The sequence below is a fragment of the Cyprinus carpio genome, chromosome B12 (genome assembly GCF_018340385.1).
Source record: "Cyprinus carpio isolate SPL01 chromosome B12, ASM1834038v1, whole genome shotgun sequence".
NCBI lineage: Eukaryota > Metazoa > Chordata > Actinopteri > Cypriniformes > Cyprinidae > Cyprinus > Cyprinus carpio.
The window spans coordinates 9,546,673-9,568,390 of NC_056608.1; the positions used below are offsets into that span (position 1 = coordinate 9,546,673).

Below are 21,718 nucleotides of genomic sequence, written 5' to 3' on the forward strand. Positions count from 1 at the left end.
GAAATTTGCCCGTGGATGAATATAGACAACAGTTATAAACAATTGTCCAAACTTCATAGGGAGGTAAAAGGGTCTGAATGACAAGGACAGAAGTTCAGTATCTCCAGAACAGTAAGTTGTAATGTGTAGTTCTTGCACCATCTCTCATTTACGTAGATGCACACACCTCCACCAACTTTCTTCCCAGTTACAAGTGGATCACGATCAGTTCTCACAGGATCGCTGAAACCTGCGACCCGAAGTAAAGTGTTGTCAATCGTGCCTTTAAGCCATGTTTCTGTAAAACACAGCAAACAACTGTCTCTGTGCTCAGTGAAATACCTCACAGCTGACTGAAGCTCCGGTACAGGTCCTTCTCAAAAAATTAGCATATTGTGAAAAAGTTTTCCATAATGTAATGATAAAAATTAAACGTTCATATATTTTAGATTCATTGCACACCAACTGAAATATTTCAGGTCTTTTATTGTTTTAATACTGATGATTTTGGCATACAGCTCATGAAAAACCCAAAATTCCTATCTCAAAAAATTAGCATATCTTGAAAAGGTTCTCTAAACGAGCTATTAACCTAATCATCTGAATCAACTAATTAACTCTAAACACCTGCAAAAGATTCCTGAGGCTTTTAAAAACTCCCAGCCTGGTTCATTACTCAAAACCGCAATCATGGGTAAGACTGCCGACCTGACTGCTGTCCAGAAGGCCATCACTGACACCCTCAAGCGAGAGGGTAAGACACAGAAAGAAATTTCTGAATGAATAGGCTGTTCCCAGAGTGCTGTATCAAGGCACCTCAGTGGGAAGTCTGTGGGAAGGAAAAAGTGTGGCAAAAAACGCTGCATAACGAGAAGAGGTGACCGGACCCTGAGGAAGATTGTGGAGAAGGACCGATTCCAGACCTTGGGGGACCTGCGGAAGCAGTGGACTGAGTCTGGAGTAGAAACATCCAGAGCCACCGTGCACAGGCATGTGCTTTCGAACCAGAAACAGCGGCAGAAGCGCCTGACCTGGGCTACAGAGAAGCAGCACTGGACTGTTGCTCAGTGGTCCAAAGTACTTTTTTCGGATGAAAGCAAATTTTGCATGTCATTCGGAAATCAAGGTGCCAGAGTCTGGAGGAAGACTGGGGAGAAGCAAATGCCAAAATGCCTGAAGTCCAGTGTCAAGTACCCACAGTCAGTGATGGTATTTTGTGTGTTGTTAGGTGATCGTGTTGGGTCCACTGTGTTTTATCAAGGGCAGGGTCAATGCAGCTAGCAATCAGGAGATTTTGGAGCACTTCATGCTTCCATCTGCTGAAAAGCTTTATGGAGATGAAGATTTCGTTTTTCAGCACGACCTGGCACCTGCTCACAGTGCCAAAACCACTGGTAAATGGTTTACTGACCATGGTATTACTGTGCTCAATTGGCCTGCCAACTCTCCTGACCTGAACCCCATAGAGAATCTGTGGGATATTGTGAAGAGAAAGTTGAGAGACGCAAGACCCAACACTCTGGATGAGCTTAAGGCCGCTATCGAAGCATCCTGGGCCTCCATAACACCTCAGCAGTGCCACAGGCTGATTGCCTCCATGCCACGCCGCATTGAAGCAGTCATTTCTGCAAAAGGATTCCCGACCAAGTATTGAGTGCATAACTGAACATAATTATTTGAAGGTTGACTTTTCTGTATTAAAAATACTTTTCTTTTATTGGTCAGATGAAATATGCTAATTTTTTGAGATAGGAATTTTGGGTTTTCATGAGCTGTATGCCAAAATCATCAGTATTAAACCAATAAAAGACCTGAAATATTTCAGTTGGTGTGCAATGAATCTAAAATATATGAAAGTTAAATTTTTATCATTACATTATGGAAAATAATGAACTTTTTCACAATATGCTAATTTTTTGAGAAGGACCTGTAGTTGCTTGGAAAGAGACAGTGTATTTGCAAATATCACTGTCGGTAGAGGCAGTTTTGTTACCTCGGGCCTGGACCTTCTGCCTCACCCCAACACGCCGACCTCTCCTCTGTCTCCTTAATGTTGTATTCCCCCTTGTACACTCTCTTGGTAATTCCAGGGAAATTCGATCACCATATTGTCTCACCTGCCAGAGTTGCTCCCGGCTATAGCAAAAAACACCAGTAATGCAGCCAGTCTACTCAGCTGTTGCTCTCCTGAGGTTAATAATAACCTCCTGTGGCAGCAAATAAGCGATAAACATCAGCCCGTACAGAAGCACTACAAGACGCATCTATAAGGGATCTGATAGATTTCAAATGCCAAATAAACGAAACACACACAAAATAAAAACAAGCAAACTCAACTGGTGTGCCACAGACACTCGTTGCCATATTGCAGCACCAGAAGTAGCTATTTAACAATACAGATTGTGTCAAAGCAGCTTCACAGTATTAAATAGGAAAATACAGTGTCAATAATGCAAAAAAACAAAAGTAAACACTCAATTTTCAGTTAAAGGCAGTTCATCATTGAATTCAGTGACGTCATCATCCAGCTCAGTTCAGTTTATATAATATCTGTGCAATCAAGTCGATGATATCTCTGGCTTGCTTAGTTGGGGACACTTAATTTCGAGAGGCAACAGCGACAAGGCTCCAAAACTCTATCGGTGACGGAATGGAGAAAAAAAACCTTGGGAGAAACCATGCTCATTCAGGGGGCCAGTTCTCCTCTGGCCAGACTAACCAGCAGGTTAGGTTTGCTGCAGCAAAGTTAGATTTTACAGAGGACTCATCTGGTTCCTGTGGTCTTGTCCCGATGGCCGTCTAGGAGACAGGGTCTTCACTGAGGATCTGTCTCTGGGGCTCATCTATTTGTCCTGATCTCCGCTGACATTCAGGGCTGATCCTACATCTGGGATGGATACGGACTGGATCCGGGTGACTGCAGTGACCATCTGATCTGCATACAGACTGGATCTGGTGCCTACGGTGACCTCGGAATAAGAAAGAAACAGACTAATATTAGCATAGATGCCATTCTTCTTATGATGTAACATGTACATCAGGTTTTATGGGAAGTGTTCCCGCTTCTGGTTGACCTAATTAATGCAGCCTAACATTCCTTTAAAGGACTTGAATATTAGAAATGTGTTAGTGTGTTATGTGTAAACCAGTTTAAAGAGATGGGTCTTTAATCTAGATTTAAACTGCAAGAGTGTGTCTGCCTCCCGAACAATGTTAAGTAGATTATTCCAGAGTTTGGGCGCTAAATAGGAAAAGGATCAGCTGCATGCAGTTGATTTTGATATTCTAGGTATAATCAAATTGCCAGAGTTTTGAGAACGCAGTGGACGTCGAGGACTATAATGCAATAAGAGCTCGCTCAAGGTGTTAAACCATTCAGGGTTTTATAAGTAATTAGAAAGATTTTCAAATCTATTCAATGTTTAATAGGGAGCCAGTGCAGCATTGACAGAACCGGGCTTTGACCAAGATGGTGGTGCGTCAACACGCAGCGGCATCTCTCGCTCCCATCAGAACGGTGTTTTTGTGTTTTTGTCTTGAGTCGCAGTGTTTTTGTACGTCTTCATCACGTCTACCTGTGTTTAAGCACGTATACAGTCATGAATTTCTGCTGGATGTCGGCAGAACCACATTTTTAGAGTTAAACTCCGTGCACGCAGAAGAGCTGTGGGACCTCGGTGTGCTCCGGAGGCCTACACCATCACCGACCCCCATTACTGCATCTCGCCCACAGCGGAGGCGCCACAAGCGGCGTGAGAGGAAGCAGAAGAGGGTTAAGCGTGGAGGTATCCGGGCTAGGCTAACAGCTAACACACACAAGCCAGCTAGCCCCACCATCGTACTGGCTAACGTACGCTCTTTGGACAATAAACTGGACTACATCCGATTACTACGCTCAACTCAGAGGACTGTAAGAGACTGTTGTGTTTTTGTGTTCACGGAAACATGGCTTAGCAGCAGCGTTCCAGATGGCGCTATTCAGCTCGATCAGCTGACATGCTATCGAGTGGACAGAGCTCTGGTCGCGGGAGGTAAAACCCATGGCGGCGGGCTTTGTGTTTACATCAATGATGCGTGGTGCCGCAATGTTTTTGTGATCTGCAAACACTGCTCACCCCTGGTGGAGTTTATGATTAATAAGTGCCGGCCGTTCTATCTACCAAGGGAATATACAGCCATACTGCTCGTTGCTGTATAAATTCCTCCGAACTCCAACAACAGTAACAGGAATGATGCACTAAATGAACTGTACCAGCACATCAGTGAGCAGCGGACAGCCCACCCTGATGCTTTTCTCATCATAGCTGGGGATTTCAACCATGCAGACTTAAAGAGTGTGTTCCCAAAAATAAACCAACACATTAACTTTCCAACACGAGGTAGTAACATTTTAGACTTTGTTTACACCACACAGAGAGGAGCTTACAAAGCCATCCCCCTCCCCCACCTTGGTGCCTCAGACCACATCACTGTCATGCTAATGCCTGCATAAAGACAACTCATTAAAGTCGCCAAACCAGTTCACAAACAAATTCAAGTGTGGCCAGAAGGGTCGTCAGAGGCTCTTCAAGACTGTTTTGACACCACTGACTGGAATATGTTTAAGCAGGCTGCCGCATACAATAACATCACAGACCTCCAAGAGTACTCAGAGACTGTCACTGCCTACATCACCAAGTTTATTGTGTACTGTGGCAGGGTATACAGACCATTACGGACTACAAGCCCCCACCGCGGACCTGTGACAGCAACATCTCCCTGCTGAACCAGCTGAACGCCTTCTTCGCTCGCTTTGAGGAACAAAACAGCACCACTGCACAGAAGACTCCACCTCTTCCCGGTGACCAGGTGATGATGGTGACCCCAGACAGCGTAAGGAGATCCTTCAGCAGGATCAATGCATGCAAAGCTCCGGGTCCTGACAACATTCCTGGGCGTGTACTGAGAGGCTGTGCAGCGGAACTCACTGATGTCTTCACAGACATTTTCAACATCTCGTTAAGTCAGGCTGTTGTTCCCACATGCTTCAAAGCTACCACCATCATTCCAGTCCTGAAGAAGCCATCTCCATCCTGCTTCATTGACTACCATCCAGTTGCACTTACTCCTATACTCATGAAGTGCTTTGAACGGCTAGTCATGCACCATACCAAGTCTGCCTTCCCCCCTCGCCCCCCGGACCCCTTCCAGTTTGCATATCGGTCCAACCGCTCGACCAATGACACCATCGCAACTGCCATCCACTCAGCACTCACACATATAGACAAAAATGACTTATATGTCAGAATGCTGTTCATAGATCAGCTCATTTACAAACTGGTCCAGCTGGGACTCAACACTTCGCTGTGTATATTACTTCACATATGAGTATTATCATCATCATAGGCAGTACGGGTCGGCACCAACACATCCAGCACCATCACACTGAACACTGGGGACCCCCAAGGATGTGTGCTGAGCCCCCTCCTCTTCACTTTGTTGACCCATGACTGCACTCCGTCACACAACTCCAACCTCTTTATTAAGTTTGCAGATGCCATGACTGTGGTGGGTCTCATTTGCAACATTGAGGAGACAAACTACAGGAGCGAGGTGAGCCGCCTGGCCGGGTGGTGCAGTGACAACAATTTCTCTCTCTGAACGTGGAGAAGATGAAGGAGATTGTTGTTAGCTTCAAGAGAGTGCACACTCAGAATGCTCCTCTGAGCATCAATGGTCCGACTGTGGAGAGAGAGAGCAGCACCAAGTTCCTGGGTGTGCACATCACAGAGGACCTCTCCTGGACTGAAAACACAGCAGCACTGGCCAAGAAAGCACAGCAGCGTCTCTACTTCCTCCGCAAATTGAGAAAAGCTAGAGCCCCGGCCCCCATCATGTGCACCTTCTACAGAGGCACCATCGAGATCATCCTGACTAGCTGCATCACTGTGTGGTATGGCGCATGCAACACGTTCTGCTGGAAGACCCTTCAACACATAGTGAGAGCAGCTGAGAAGATCATCGGTGTCTCACTCCTCTCCCTCCAGGACATTTACGGAACCTGTCTCACCCGTAAAGCCCTCTGCATTGCAGTGATCCCACTCACCCGTCACACAGCTTCTTCAGTCTGCTGCCATCAGGGAGGACACTGCGGAGTCTCTAGGCCAGGACCAGCAGACTGAAGGACAGCTTCATTCATCAGGCTGTCAGGAAGTTGAACTCATTCCCGAACTTGCCCCCACTTCCCTCGTCTGCCCCAGGCACCAATGAACTATGACCCCCACCCCAGATCCCACATCCCCAGGTCCTTCCACTCCCCCCTCCCACTAACATATGATGACATGCACCAGTCACTTTGTGCAGCATTGGTCTGCTCACTACCTCATTCAGCATAGAGCTGACATTATTCTACTACCTCTTCAGTCAGTTTAAATAAAAGAACAGCTCTCTGAGCCCTTTGTCACTTTAATCAGTCTGAATAAGCTTTTTTACACTACAATCTTTTTATGTGCACTGTTTGTTCACTTCACTGGTTTGCACTCTATCTACCATGTGCCTTGCTCTGCTTTATTTAACTTTATTTTTATTATTATTATTTATTTATTTTTTTACATGCCCTTATTTGTATAGTTGTATTTTATATTATATTTGATCTGTATCTATCTGGATGTTTAGGCTCTACTGTTAGTGTTATCTGTATGCACCATGGGTCTGAGAGGAACACAATTTCAATTCTCTGTGTGTATGTACTGTGGAAGAATTGACAATAAAGCAGATTTGACTTGACTTGACTTAACTGATACACACATTGGTTTGTAGGTTATGACTGTTTTATCCAAACTGACTGACTAATATGCTCATAGTTCCTGGTTCTAGTAAGAACTCTAGCTGCTGCATTTTGGACCAGCTGGAGTTTGTTTATTAAGCGTGCAGAGGAACCACCCAATAAAGCATTACCATAATCTAACCTTAAGGTCATAAACACATGAATTAACATTTCTGCATTTGACATCATAATGTCAAATAATTTATATATATTTTTGAGATGGAAAAATGCAGTTTAACAAATGCTAGACAAGTGGCTTTCAATGGAAATATTGCTATCAAATAGCACACCTAGGTTCCTAACTGATGACGTAGAATTGACAGAGCAGCCATCAAGTGTTAGACAGTGTTCTAGATTATTACATGTGGAAGTTTTAGGTCTGATAATTAACACTTATGTTTGTTTTCAGAATTTAGCAGTAAGAAATTACTTGCCATCCAATTTTTTATATCAACTGTGCATTCCGTTAGTTTTTCAAATTGGTATGATTCGCCGGGCCACAAAGAAATATAGAGCTGAGCATCATCAGCATAACAGTGAAAGCTAACACTATGTTTCCTGATGATATCTCCCAAGGGTAACATATAAAGCGTGAAAAGTAACAGCCTAGTACTGAGCCTTGAAGTACTCCAAACTGCACTTGTGATCGATATGATACCTCTTCATTCACTGCTATGAATTTATGGCGGTCACATAAGTACGATTTGAACCATGCCAATGCACTTCCACTTATGTCAACAAAGTTTTCTAGTCTATTCAAAAGAATGTTGTGGTTGATAGTGTTGAATGCAGCGCTAGGGTGCAGTAGCACTAACAGAGAGATACAACCATGATCAGATGATAAGAGCAGGTAATTTGTAACTCTAAGGAAAGCAGTCTAAGTACTATAATATTGTCTAAATCCTTACTGGAAATCCTCACCGATACTATTTTTCTGTAAGAAGGAATATAATTGTGAGCATACTACCTTTTCTAGTATCTTTGACAGAACGAATATTCAAGATCAGTCTGTAATTAACTAGTTCTTTGGGGTCAAGTTGTGGTTTTTTTGATGAGAGGCTTAATAATGGCCAGTTTGAAGGTTTTGGGGACATATTCTAATGACAATGACAAATTAATAATAGTCAGAAGAGGATCTATGATTTCTGGAAGCACCTCTTTTAGGAGCTTAGATAGAATAGAAATGTCAATGCCTGTTGATGCTTTATTTTTCGTTAATTTAGCCACTGCATTGAATAAATACCTGCGGTTATGTTTGTTTGCTTCTAAAAGAGACGAAAAGTAATCAGATCTAGCAGTTTTTAATGCTTTTCTGTAGGATAGGGTACTTTCCCGCCATGCAATACAAAATATCTCTAGTCATGTCCTCTAGCTCCACTCCATTTTCAAAAGGCTTTTGAATCGTGGCACATATTTAAAGCAAATATTTAAACCACGTGTTATAAATAACCTGCGTTAGTTTGTGCCCTGCGCTCTTCTACAAGTTTTGTCAGAGTAACACAATAACAACCAATGCAAGTAGGCTATAATAAAAGAAAGACTTATTCATGTAAATGATATCCTCCACTGGATCAAGCGCAAATAAAATCTCATTCTTTTTCTGAAGTAATACAAAGCTTATTCCTCTCAGCATGTCTTTTTTCGTGGTAATCCAAAATTTTTTCCTCTCAGCGTGTCTTCTTCCAGAAACAAACAGTAGCCAAGATGAACTTGAAGAAAAGTCTTGCTTCTTTGTTTATGTGGGCGTTTACATGCCATGCGTCTCACATGGACTATTGTAATCTCAAAAGAGAAAGTAGCTCGTGGATGTGATCTAATTAACAATAATGAAGTAAGACGGTAAAGACTGGACATCGCGTTGGTTTTATATGGATTACCAGAGAATATTTGTTTTTGATAAGACTTCATTTTAAAGTAGACATGTCAAGCTTTCTATAGATATATCTCTTGTGTCTTTGTGTGGAGTATTGGCTGAGTTTCAGTAAATTTTAGTGACGCGTTTCTAAATGAAGATCACAGAGACCAAGGCGGCAGACAGCGCACCCTGTTTGTTATCTTTATTTTACAAAAGCATAAAGTTTTGTTGTTATTATGAGTGTATACAAATAAAAGTAGACCCTTTACAGATTCAAGTGATGTTTTGCTCTTATCTGTACGATCAAAAATGACAGAGGAATTTAAGTTCCTTTAGGGGTTATCAGAAAAAATGCCACAAAATGCTCCGTCTCGTTTGTCGACCCCTGAGGGTTAACATCAATTCCATGTGACAGTATTAAATCTAGAGTATGATTCAACAATGAGTAGGACCTGACACATTGTCTAACCCCAATAGAGTTCAAAATGTCTTTGAATGCTGATCCTAATGCATCTTTTTCATTATCAACATGGATATTAAAATCAACAACAATTAAGACTTTATCTGCAGCCAGCACCAACTCAGATAGAAAATCAGCTAATTTTTAATAAAGTCTGTATGGTGCCCTGGTGGCCCGTATACAGTAGCCAGTACAAACATCACAGTGGATTTATCATTAACATTTGTTTCTCTGGAAAATGTTATATGAAGCACCATTATTTCAAGCGAATTATACTTGAAGCCCTGCCTTCTGAGAGACTGAAAATATTGCTATAAATTGTAGCAACACCTCCCCCTTTACCTACGCGGCTCATGTTTATAGCAGAAAACTTGGGGGGTATTATTTAAAATACTGTAATCATCTGGTTTTAGCCTGGTTTCTGTCAAACAGAGCACATCTAGGTTATGACCAGTGATCATATTTACAAAAAGCACTTTCGTAGAAAGGGAACTGATATTCAATAAGCCAAGCTTTATCATTTGTTTCTCCGTATTATATACATTTTTTATTTGTTGAACATCAATTAAATTGTTACTCTTAACCCTCAGGGGCTGACTAACGCAAATATGCGCTTTGAGGCATTTTCTCCTGATAACACCAAAAAGAACTTAAATTACACTTTCAGTTTTGATCGTACAGATAAGAGCAATACATCAATCGAATCTGTAAAGGGTCTTGTTTTATTTGTATCCACACATAATAACAACAAAACTTTGTGCATTTATAAAATAAAGAAAACAAACAGGGAGTGCTGTCTGCAGCCTCGGTCTGCGGTGATCTTCATTTAGAAACATGTCATTAAAATGAACTGTAACTCAGTGAATACTCAACACAGAGACATGAGAGATATTTCTATAGAAAGCTTGACATGTCTACTTTTAAAGTAAGCAAGTGCTACCAAAAACAAATATTCTGTGATAAAGTAATCCATATGAAACCAACGTGATGTCCAGTCTTTCACGTCTCCCTTCATTACATCTAATGTGACCATGCCCACGCGCCGAGCACGCTATTGGCATTATAATGGTCACGGCGGGTAAACGCCCCATAACAACAAACAAAGCAGCAAGTTTTTTTACATTTTACTTTGCACTACGTGCTGAGAGGGATGAGACTGAATTCACAGCAGAAAAGACAAATAAGAAAGAATTCACCTCAAGAACCTTTGGATTATTGATGCAGCAGCTTGATCAAGCAGAGATCCTAAACATGAGTAAGTCTTTTTTTTTTTTTTGACCTGTACACATTTTACTAGTTAGACTTTTTTCAAACTATAATTCCTGACTAAATGTATAATCAAGTGAAACATTATAAAGTTTCATTCACAGCATCTAAATATCTCACCATGCCAGGATGTTTTTTTTGGTTATATAACAAACAGCAATACGATATAAAAAAAATATTGTTGCTAGCCTAATATCAGTAAGAATGGTTAGACAAAACTTTACTGAGATAGACTATTTTCTGTTCACGAATATAGCCAAATATGTTTATAACTATATATATTGTATAGGCCTACATACAAAGCATGCTTGTGTTTATGAATGTAACTAAGCTTCTGTTCATAAATATCTATTCTGGTGTAAGTATTTTGAATGTGTTATACCCGGGATCCTCTGAGGTGTAAATGCATCAAGTAAGCTGTAAATACCACTGATAATATGTGTGCTATGTGGTAATTGTGTTCTTTTTTTCTATAAATTAGTTGACGCCTTCTCGCATATACTTTCCTACACAAAAAGTGTCTTAAAAAATGTAAATCAATATATTGTGTTCTGTGAGCGAGTAATCAAGATGATTTTCACATCATTTTGAAGCAAAAACTCTAGGCTTCAAAATCTGTTCTCAAAAGTCTTGTGAACAAATGTTCTCTAGGTGTTTTATTGCCTTATTTGAGTGACTTCAAAATTTTAGTTTTTCACTAACCACGCATAAACGTCGCTTTCTCAAAAACACAATCATGTGCATACATGCTGCTCACATATTATTGTATCCCAGTTTGTGCTGATTACAGTGTTATTAGACTTTCCATTTATATTTTTATAAGCAACTGAAAAAAACACAAATATCAGGGCATGTCAAAACTTCTCTAGGCCCCCAAAACACCCTCAGCCCCAGAGGGTTAAATTGGTTTGGACGTTTTTTGTATTTTCTAGTTTGGGGAACAGACACTGTTTCTATAGTATGATAACTATGTGAAGGGGTCTCTATGTGCTGAGAATTAACTGATTTCTGTGATGTGAGGCTGCTAGCAAACGGTCGGTTTAGCCAGTCTGTCTACTTCCTGACCTGGTCCCCAGTTAGTCAAGTACAAACTCTAAGACTATGTGCCATATTTCTAGAGAGAAGAGCGGCACCACTCCTGTAGGGATGAAGACCATCTCATTTCAACAGGTCAGGTCTGCCCCATAAACTCGTCCAATTGTCTATGTTATTTTGCAGGCACTGAGTGACGACAGTCTATGTGTTATGTACATGTACAGTGCTATGTATCTCGTCAGCACAATAAGCAAGGAGGGGACCATTACATTACATTTAGTCATTTAGCAGATGCTTTTATCCACAGCGACTTACAAATGAGGACAATGGAAGCAATCAAAAACAACAAAAGAGCAATGATATAAGTGCTATAACAAGTCTCAGTTAGCTTAAACGTAGTACACGTAGCAAGGGCTTTTAAATAATATAATAAAAAAACAGATAGAATAGAAAAAGAATAGAGCAAGCTAGTGTTAGAGATCTTTTTTATAATTGTATAATAAATGAAAAGAAAATAGATAGAATACAAAAAGATTAGAAAGATAGTTAGATTTTCTTTTTTTATAAGAATAGAATTAGAATAGTGAGTGCTAAAGTTAGAGGGTCAAATAAAGATGGAAGAGATGTGTTTTAAGCCGATTCTTGAAGATGGCTAAGGACTCAACTGCTCGGATTGAGTTGGGCAGGTCATTCCACCAGGAGGGAGCATTTAATTTAAAAGTCCGTAAAAGTGACTTTGTGCTTCTTTGGGGTGGCACAATCAAGCGACGTTCACTTGCAGAACGTAAGCTTCTAGAGGGCACATAAGTCTGAAGTAATGAATTTAGGTAAAGGGGTGCAGAGCCAGTGGTGGTTTTGTATGCAAACATCAATGCCTTGAATTTTATGTGAGCAGCTATTGGTAGCCAGTGCAAATTGATAAACAGTGGTGTGACATGTATTCTTTTCTGCTCATTAAATATTCATCTTGCTGCCGCGTTCTGGATTAATTGCAAAGGTTAGATAGAACTGTCTGGAATACCAGCCAAGAGAGTATTGCAAGCATGTTCCGAAAGAAAGGGCCTGATCTTCTTAATGTTGAATAAAGCAAATCTGCTTTGAAGGAGTTATGGTTGATGTGCCTAACTTGATGGTGAAATTGTGATGAAACGATGGGTTTTGGCAAGGTTGAGTTGAAGGTGATGTTCCTTCATCCAGCAAGAAATGTCTGTTAGACAAGCTGAGATGTGAGCAGCTACCATCGGATCATCAGGATGGAATGAGAGGTAGAGTTGAGTGTCATCAGCATAGCAATGGTATGAAAAGCCATGTTTCTGAATGACAGAACCTAATGATGCCATGTAGACAGAGAAGAGAAGTGGTCCAAGAACTGAGCCCTGAGGCACCTCAGTAGTTAGATGATGCGACTTGGACACCTCACCTCTCCAAGATAGTTTGAAGGACCTATCTGATAGGTAAGACTCAAACCACTGGAGTGCAGTTCCTGAGATGCCCTTTGCCAGTAGGGTTGACAGGAGGATCTGGTGGCTAACCGTGTCAAAAGCAGTGAAAAGATCAAGCAAGGTAAATATTGAAGATTTGGATTCGGCTCTTGTCATTCTTAGGGCTTCAACAACTGAGAGCAAGGCAGTCTCAGTTGAATGTCCACTTCTGAAGCCAGATTGGTTGCTGTCAAGGAGGTTCTGTGTGAGAAAGGCAGAGACTTGGTTGAACACAGCTCATTCAAATGTTTTTGCAATGAAAGGAAGAAGGGAAACTGATCTGTAGTTCTCTAAAAGAGATGGATTGAGGGTGGGTTTCTTAAGTAGTGGAGTTATACGAGGCTGTCTAAATGATGAGGGGAAAACACCAGTGTGGTGGGATATGTTAATGATGTGAGAGTGAGCGTAGGTTACGTCGAAAGATGACCTGTGGAGGGGTAAGTGATGTATCAGGAACCATGTTGAGGTTAAGAGTGAGGAGAAAGTGATCTGAGGTGTGCAGTGGAGTAACCAGTACATGATCAGTGGAGCAGTGTCATGTGTAAATAAGGTCCAGTTGGTTTCCTGATTTGTGAGTAGCAGTAGTTGACACTCGGTTGAGATCGAAAGAGGCAAGCAGAGTGTGGAAGTCAGCAGATAGAGGTTTATCTAGGTGGATGTTGAAATCTCCAAGCATAACTAGGTGAGTACCATCCTCAGCATAGTTTGAGAGCAGCACATCTAACTCATCCAAAAAGTTACCTAGTGGTCCTGGAGGTCGATAGACAACTACAAAATGTATTTTTAGAGGGTAGGGTAACTGAATGAGATTCAAAGGAGTTGTTGATACCCAAAGATGGTAAAGGATTAAATTTCCAATAATTAGAGATGAGTAGACCAGTACCTCCACCTCTTCCAGTCAAACGGGGGGAGTGGGAAAAAGAGAAATTATTGGAGGTTGCTGCAGGTGTAGCATTGTCCTCTGGTTTGATCCAGGTCTCTGTCAGGGCCATAAAATTAAGCTTTGAATGACTAATAATAGAAGTAATGAAATCGGGTTTGTTTACAGCAGACTGGCAATTCCAGAGACCAATAGAAAAAGAAAGTAGTGTATTAGCAGACATAGGCAAAGTGTGCAGGTTGTTAAGATTGCGCTGCCTATATTGTGTGATGCGTGGTTTGCGAGTGGTAGTGATAGTAGGGATCTGGAAATACATAGTAAGAATTTGTTATAAAAACTGAAACAGAAGTGAAACAAGTAGAAGGAAAAAAGGATTAATCAAAACAATACTTATATCCCTTGCCGGTGTCCCTGCCCAGTGGATTCGCACAGTAGAGTCGATGGCCTTCACACTAGGAGGGCTTAACACAAGGGCTGCCATGGTATACTAACCTTTTTTTATACCCGTCAGACAAAACCAAAATTGAATTCAGCTGAACACTTTACTGTTTATCACAACAAAGGTCTAAGCAAGTGCACGACACTGACAACGTATGCGATAGAGTACCAGGACCAGAGCATATTACAATGTCTGACATCATACTTGCAAGTTCACACAAACTCTTTAACATTATTTTTAGTGATCTCCGACTGGCGAAGTCGAACATCATCAGTGCCGATGTGGATAACAATCTTACTGAATTTACAATAGAATCGCCAATAACTAGAGCACTTTCATCAGGTTTCTCAGTGGGTGCATCACTGAGTGGGCCTGTGTAAAATTCTATTAATTTAATATTAATTAATATAAAATCAAATATTAATTAATAAGCTGTAATGCAGGCAAAAATGATTCACAAATGCTTCTTAATCAATAAAATTGTAAAAAAAAATGCTTATCAATAATGGTTTTGGTAACACTTTACAATAATGTCTCATTTGTTAAAATTAGAAAATGCATTAATATGAACTAACAATGAACAATATATTTTTACATCATTTATTAATGTTTGTTGATGTTAAAATGTTCATGTTAATTCACAGTGCACTGATTAATGTTAAAAGATAAAACTAAATTTTAATGTTTTATTTTTTTTAATGTTTTGAACTTAATATTAACTAACATAAATAAATGCTATATAATGATTGATAATGTTAATTAATTTAATGTAATGTAACTGAAACCTTATTGTAAAGTGTTACCAAAGTTTTATATATTGTTGTGTGTGGGTGTGTTTCACAGTCTTGACGTATGGATTAACCCTTTAATTGCTGTATCCCTGGGTTATTGTAAATGCATGTGCACGCTGTGCACCATTTTCCAGATGCCACCGGGATGCCGTTTGCACTGATGGCTTGGGCCCGACATCACTGCTTGCAGCTATATTTTCTTTTGTTCTTTGATTATCAGACATCCCAGCAGCTGGGTTATTAGTTTAGTTGGCTTGCGATTACTTTAAGAGCTGCCACTGCTGAATATGATGCAGATATGACACACATGCTCTTAGTTTCATTCACGCTTTAATATGAAATGATACAGGCTACAATGTGTGCCACAGTATTTGTGTGTGCAATTGAAGAGCTTGTGCTACAAACACATTAAAACAGCTGACAAGACAGGAAGATTTTTTTTCACTGATATATGGACTGACAACATGTCATCTAACCACAGTTCACTGTTGTTCTACTTAATTTCCTGGTCACCTGTACCACTTGTTTGAAACCACCTGAGGCAAAGTTGAAGTATGTGTCTGAAAAGTCTCCCATTTGATGTGGTCGTAAAGACTTTCTGCATCTAAATAAATGCAATTCTTGTCAAGAAAAAAGAGAAGTAGCAGTTCTGAGTTGGGTGGCCAACCCTAGCTTCGCCTCTGCGTTAAATATTTCTAACCATATAGAACCTTTTAAAATACCAAATACCTTTTCAGATACCAAATTATTAGATACCAAACAAGTGACATAATCAGTCATTACTGCTTAAAATGTTAGTTGAAAATGTAAAATGTAAGCATGAAATAAGTTACTGAATCAGTGAACTTGAAATTAATGTGGATATATTATTAGTAATCATAAAACATTTGTAATCATTCATATATAGAATATCTGGCATCCAAGAATGCCAGAAACACAAGTACTCTGGCTCTTTTGCCCCAAGGCTGCCCAGGCTGGCTTTGTCAAGCCAACATCAAAGTTCGTCTTCGAACTTTAACCTCTAATATCTTATTGCGATATCTGGCCCTTTAACTGTCTTTAACTACTAGGACGTACATTTAAATTAATCATTTGATATTATGTGCTTACATGATTTTACATTGTATTTATATTTAAACATAATCATACCATCAAACCTGTCCCTAACATTTGGTTTTTATCACTATTTATGTTTGTATTTATTCAGAAAATGTTAACAAAATCAAAAAAATCTAAATGGCCCCTTAAAATAAGTTTACCATTGTGTCAGAAATTCTTTTAAATGTTGCATCTGTTTTTCCCTCCCTAGATGCATGTCCATTCCTGTGACTATGCGTGCCATACGACGCAAGGCGGAGACCATTCAGGCAGATACTCCAGCATTGTCCCTTATAGCTGAAACTGTGGCAATTATGGTGAAGAAGAATTTGCCCCCAACTGGCAGCCCAGGCTACATGGGAATGGGTACAGGACCAGATGGGAGCAACCCAATGGGTCTTCCTGGTTTAAATAGTGGAAGCAACAATGTTGTGGGTGTAGGAGGAAGTGGATCTTTCCAAGGCCCAATCACCTCACTTTTTAACATGGGTCGTACTGGTCAGGGAGGCTCATGTGTGGACACCATAGGACAGGGTGGAGGCCAACAGCAAACAATGCAACAACATCATCAGCAGTCTCAGGGCCATGGTTCAGATGACTTTAATAAAGTCACTCAGAATCCAATCCTAACCAGCCTTCTGCAAATAACAGGCAGTGTTGGATCCAGTCCTACTCCCCAGCCACCTCAGCCCCACCAGACCCCCCCACCAACCACCTCACCGGCAAGCAACACCAAAAACCACCCCATGCTAATGAACCTACTGAAGGATAATCCCTCACAAGATTTTGCTGCATTGTATGGTAGTAGCCCTTTAGAAAGACAGAATTCATCTGGCTCTCCGAGGACAGATAGCCAAGGGCAGACTTGCCCTGGCACCAAGGGCAAGAAAAAGCGTCCAAGAGGCTCTGATAAAGGAGTAATGGGAGCAGGTGGTGGAATGAGCATGAAACAACAATCTCAGCAGCAAGTGGGAAACATAACCCAACAGCATCATCACACACCCCACTCTGAAGATGATTTCCACCGAGAGCTTTTTTCTATGGATGTTGATGCCTCCCAGAACCCTATATTTGATGTTAGTCTTCCAGGTGATGGGCTTGACACCCCTCACAGTATCACTCCAGCTCCAAGTCAATGTGGAACACCTCCTTCAGGTCCTGGAATGCCATACCACTCTCAGTGTCATGTCCAACCCCAGACACAAGTCCAGTCTCAGCTACAAGGATCCATACCACGTATGGTCCGCCTCTCCAGCTCTGACAGTATTGGGCCTGATATCAATGACATTTTGTCTGATATTCCTGATCAGGCCAACAAAGGAAACAACAGCAATCATGGCCAGCACCTCATGGCTGGTGAAGAAGGGAGTTCCCTGGGAACTCCACTCCGAGATTCTTCCAGCTCAGGCCAAGGTAGTGCAGTTTTTGAGGCAGACCTGTTTAATGCAAACAGCAATGAAAATCCCTTTACTGATGCAGCAGACTTGATTGCAGAAGCTGCTACTGCAGCAACACCCAATAGTGATTCTTCCTCAACTAATTTCTTCCCAGACACAGACTTCAACCCAGAGCTTTTACCAGGGCAGGGAAGTTTTTCACAGACCTATTTTGAAGACAGCTCCCCCAGCCCTGACCCAGATCTTGAACTGGTTAAAAGTTTCAGTGGGGGAAGTCAGCAGAACACTCCTACAGGCACACCTCAGAATCCTGCCACACATGGCCAAAATACTCCAGAGGATTCATTGAAAGACCCTTTTGAAATGGGTATTTTTGGTGGGAATGGTAGTGGAGCAAAGTCAATACTAGATCCAGCATCAGATATGGCAGACTCACATCTTCCACATACTGGTGGAGGCCAAAGTCCACTCATGATGGGCATTGTGGTAGCAGGTAATGATTTTAAAAGCGGTGAAGCAAAGGTTAAACCGCAGCAGATGAGGGCAAAGGAGGATAATGGTGGAGGAAATCCTGGAATAGGAATGGGGAATGTATGCTCTTCTGAAATGAAGCAGGTAAAGCGCAGTCGTACTCCTTCAAGTGAGGGCAAATCAAAAGACAAACCACCAAAACGTAAAAAGCTAGATCCAGATGGCAAGTCACCTTCATACAGCTCAGGTGGTCGGCCATACACTCCTCCTTGTGTGAGTTCCACTTCTGGAGGATTAGTAAGTGCAGGTGGATCCAAGTCCCCTGGGAGCTCAGGCAGGTCTCAGACTCCACCGGGAGGTGCTACTCCACCAATCCCCAAAATCACTATACAAATACCCAGGACTTTAACTGGAGGAAAAACATCATCTCATGGAGGCTACACATCAAGTAGCTCAGCAAGTGGAGGTACTGGTAGTACAAGTGGCACAAGCAGTAGCAAAAGTCACCATTCCCACTCCTCTTCTTCAGGAAAGATAAAAAGTAGTAAACTTGAGGGCTCTGTTGGGCAAGGCAATATCCCCAAATCATCAAGCAGTGCAGGTACTGGAAGTGGTATGCCTTCTCAATCCAAAGGATCTTCCATGGGAATGGGTGTAGGCAAGCCATCCTCTTCTCCCATAACAAAGCACGGTTTGTCAGGCTCAGGCAGTGGTGGCAGCAGTGGAACAGGAAGTGGAAATAAAATTAAGTCCCAAGGTGGTAAGCCGCCCGGCTCACTCATGAACCCCAACATCAAGCCCAACATATCACCCTCACATTCTCGTTCTGGAAGTTCTGACAAGCTGTTCACGCCAATGAAACTTCAACAAGGCCAGGTGCCTGGGACTCCACCCTCTTCTAAGGCTAAATCCCCTATTGGTTCAGGCAGTGGAAGTTCAGGAGGGTCCAAGTATTCTTCAGGTGGTGGAATAGGAACCCAAAAACAGTTAGGCAGTAGCTCATCCACAAGCACCTCTTCATCCTCTGCAAGCTCCTCTTCATCATCTGGTTCCATACCCTTTTCTTCAAATGGTCAGTCACAATATGGGAGCAGTGGCAGTGGTTGCAGTGGTGGAGGGAGTGGTGGAAGTGGAAACAACCCAAATGCAAAAGGCAAGTCCCCAAGCCGAAACAAAAAGCCATCTCTCACTGCAGTCATAGACAAACTGAAGAGTGTGGGCAGTGGGGGAATTGGTGGAGAGGAGGGCGAAGGTTGTGGTGGCAGTTCAGGTGGGGCAGTGCCACAAAATATTGGTCCTACATCCTCCAAGCATGGTATGTCCTCCCTGGGAGGTGAGTTTCTGAGCAAGAGAGACAAGATAGACAAAGATGGCAAGTCCAAGGTGTCTGGATCAGGGGGCAATTCTGGTGACAAGAAGACTGATTCCAAAAGTAGTGCTGTGACAGGCACTGGTGTGGCAAAAATTATCATCAGCAAGCCAGAAGGGGGCTCTCCAAGCATAAAATCTAAAGTAACTCTTCAGAAACCTGGAGAAAGTTCTGGAGATGGTGCCATGCGTCCCCAGCACCCAGGCCACAAAGCATCACCCCTTTTCAGTGGCTCTACACCAAAACATGACCGGAACTCTCCAAGCCATAGCCGTTCCCCTGGATACACGCCTATAAATCCAGACAGTGAGAGTGAGTCTGGTAGCAGTTCAATTGCTGAAAAATCTCATCAGAACAGTCCTAGCTCCGAAGATGACCAAACTATGAGACCACACCAACCCATTCAGGACTACATGAGTTCCATGTCCATTAGCCAGAGTGAAAAACACAAGAAACATAAAAAAGAGAAGAAGAAACAAAAAGAGCGGGAAAGAGACAGAGATCGAGAAAAAGAAAAGAAGAAAACAACATCTTGTGGATCTTCCTCTCACCCAGTAAAGACAGATGGGTGGTCCAGATCCCCTATATCTTCAGAAACTTCAGTGTCATTACTTAACTCTGAGCGCTCCTCACGACCAAGTCCTGTGTATATGCATACAGAGGATGACAACCTCATGGACTCTGCCTTGACAGGCAATCTAGAACCCTTCAAATAATAATAATAAAAAAAAACAATAATAATAGTTTGTAGAGACAAGTTTGTAAAGTTTTTTTTTTGACACTTTTTAACAATTGGAAAAAATATTTAACGTATTTTATGACAATTGTATTATGTATAAATGTTGCTATTTTTAATGATGGATTATTATTTTTAGGGGAATATAATAAGGTTATCAATTTTTATTCAAAAAAATAATTAAATCAATTTCAAATCATTTGACAATATATACAATATTGGTACAACACTTTAAATGGCTATGTATGTGGGTTTTCTTCTTTTCTAATTGTATGCTTTATTTTTGCATTTTTCAAACGAGATATTTATTTTTTTTTTTAATTTTTATTAAGTTAGTCTTGTCTTTTAATAAGTTGTTTAACTGGATGCATTGTTAAAAACATGATAAACTGGATGCATTGTCAAACACATGATAAAATGAAAGTCTCATTCCTTTTTATCTCTTTAACTGTAATTGAAAGGCATGATAGATAAGGATATTATTAAAAAAGAGTGAAACCTCCTTTTTAATCTTAAAAAAATATGAGTATATTATAAATGTCCAATTATTTTACATCTTGCATTTCTACTGTCACATCTTTTTACTACTAGACAAATGTATGTCTTTTCTGTAAAATGGATTATGTTTTACAAGACTGAAATAAATGTCAGTGCCAACATTTTGTTGATCTTTTGGCATCTTGCCCATTTGGGCCTGCAGTATAATAATGGCTTATATTTGTTGTAGGTTAAAACTTATTTTAATCAAACACTTCATGAAGTCTGAACCTGTGAGTGTACTGTAAATCAGAGTGAGATGGATATTTGTTATTAATGCTGTTGGTAATGTTGATTAAAGGATTAGTTCACTTCAGAATTAAAATTTCCTGATTTCTGATCATTTACTTACCCCTGTGTCACCCAAGATGTTTTGTCTGTCTTTCTTCAGTAAAACAGAAATTTAAGGTTTTTGAGGAAAACATTCCAGCATTTTTCTCTATGTAGTGGACTTTGATGGGGATCAATGGGCTGAAAGTCCAAATTGCAGTTTTAATTCAGCTCCAAAAGGCTCTACACGATTCTAGCCGAGTAATAAGGGTCTTATGTGGCGAAGCTATCGGTCATTTTCTAAAAATAAAAATGTAAAAACTATTTATTTTTAAACCACGAATGCTCGTCTTCCATTAGCTCTGCGTCCACACAACTTTATGCATTACATAGTTACATAGGAAAGGTCACGTGTGACGTAGGCGGAAGTACTGGCCAAGTGTTTACAAAGTGAATAGGAAAGGTCACGTGTGATGTAGGCGGAAGTACTGGCCAAGTGTTTACAAAGTGAATATGTAAATACTAAGTCAAAATCCCATTACAAAAAAAGGTTAAACAACGTCGGACGATTTTGAAGTTGGAGGAGAAAATGAGTTTTTTTGCCCTATACTACGTTTTTAAACTGCAGTACCTTGTGTGACCTTTCCAACGTGATTACATAATGTGTGAACTTTGTAGATGCATATCACAGAACTAGTGCAATATGAGCAATGGGGTTTTTTTTTTTTTTTTTTTTTTTTTAGAAAATTAACAAATGTTTTGCTAGATAAGACCCTTATTCATTGTGTTGAATCATTTGAAGCTGGATTGAAACTGCAATTTGGACCTTCAACACGTTGATCCCCACTA

At 40.9% G+C, this 21,718-nt stretch overlaps 1 protein-coding gene across 1 annotated transcript in view; it reads left to right on the top strand.

Annotated features, from left to right (window-relative positions):
* LOC109062073 (mediator of RNA polymerase II transcription subunit 1-like) overlaps window positions 1-20,360 on the top strand; it is a 192,377-nt gene extending 172,017 nt beyond the window's left edge. Inside the window, 1 exon segment of the mRNA XM_042735243.1 lies at window positions 16,301-20,360. Coding sequence (XP_042591177.1) covers window positions 16,301-20,042 — 3,742 coding nt within the window. The 3' untranslated portion in view covers window positions 20,043-20,360.
* Window positions 20,361-21,718: the final 1,358 nt, after the last annotated feature.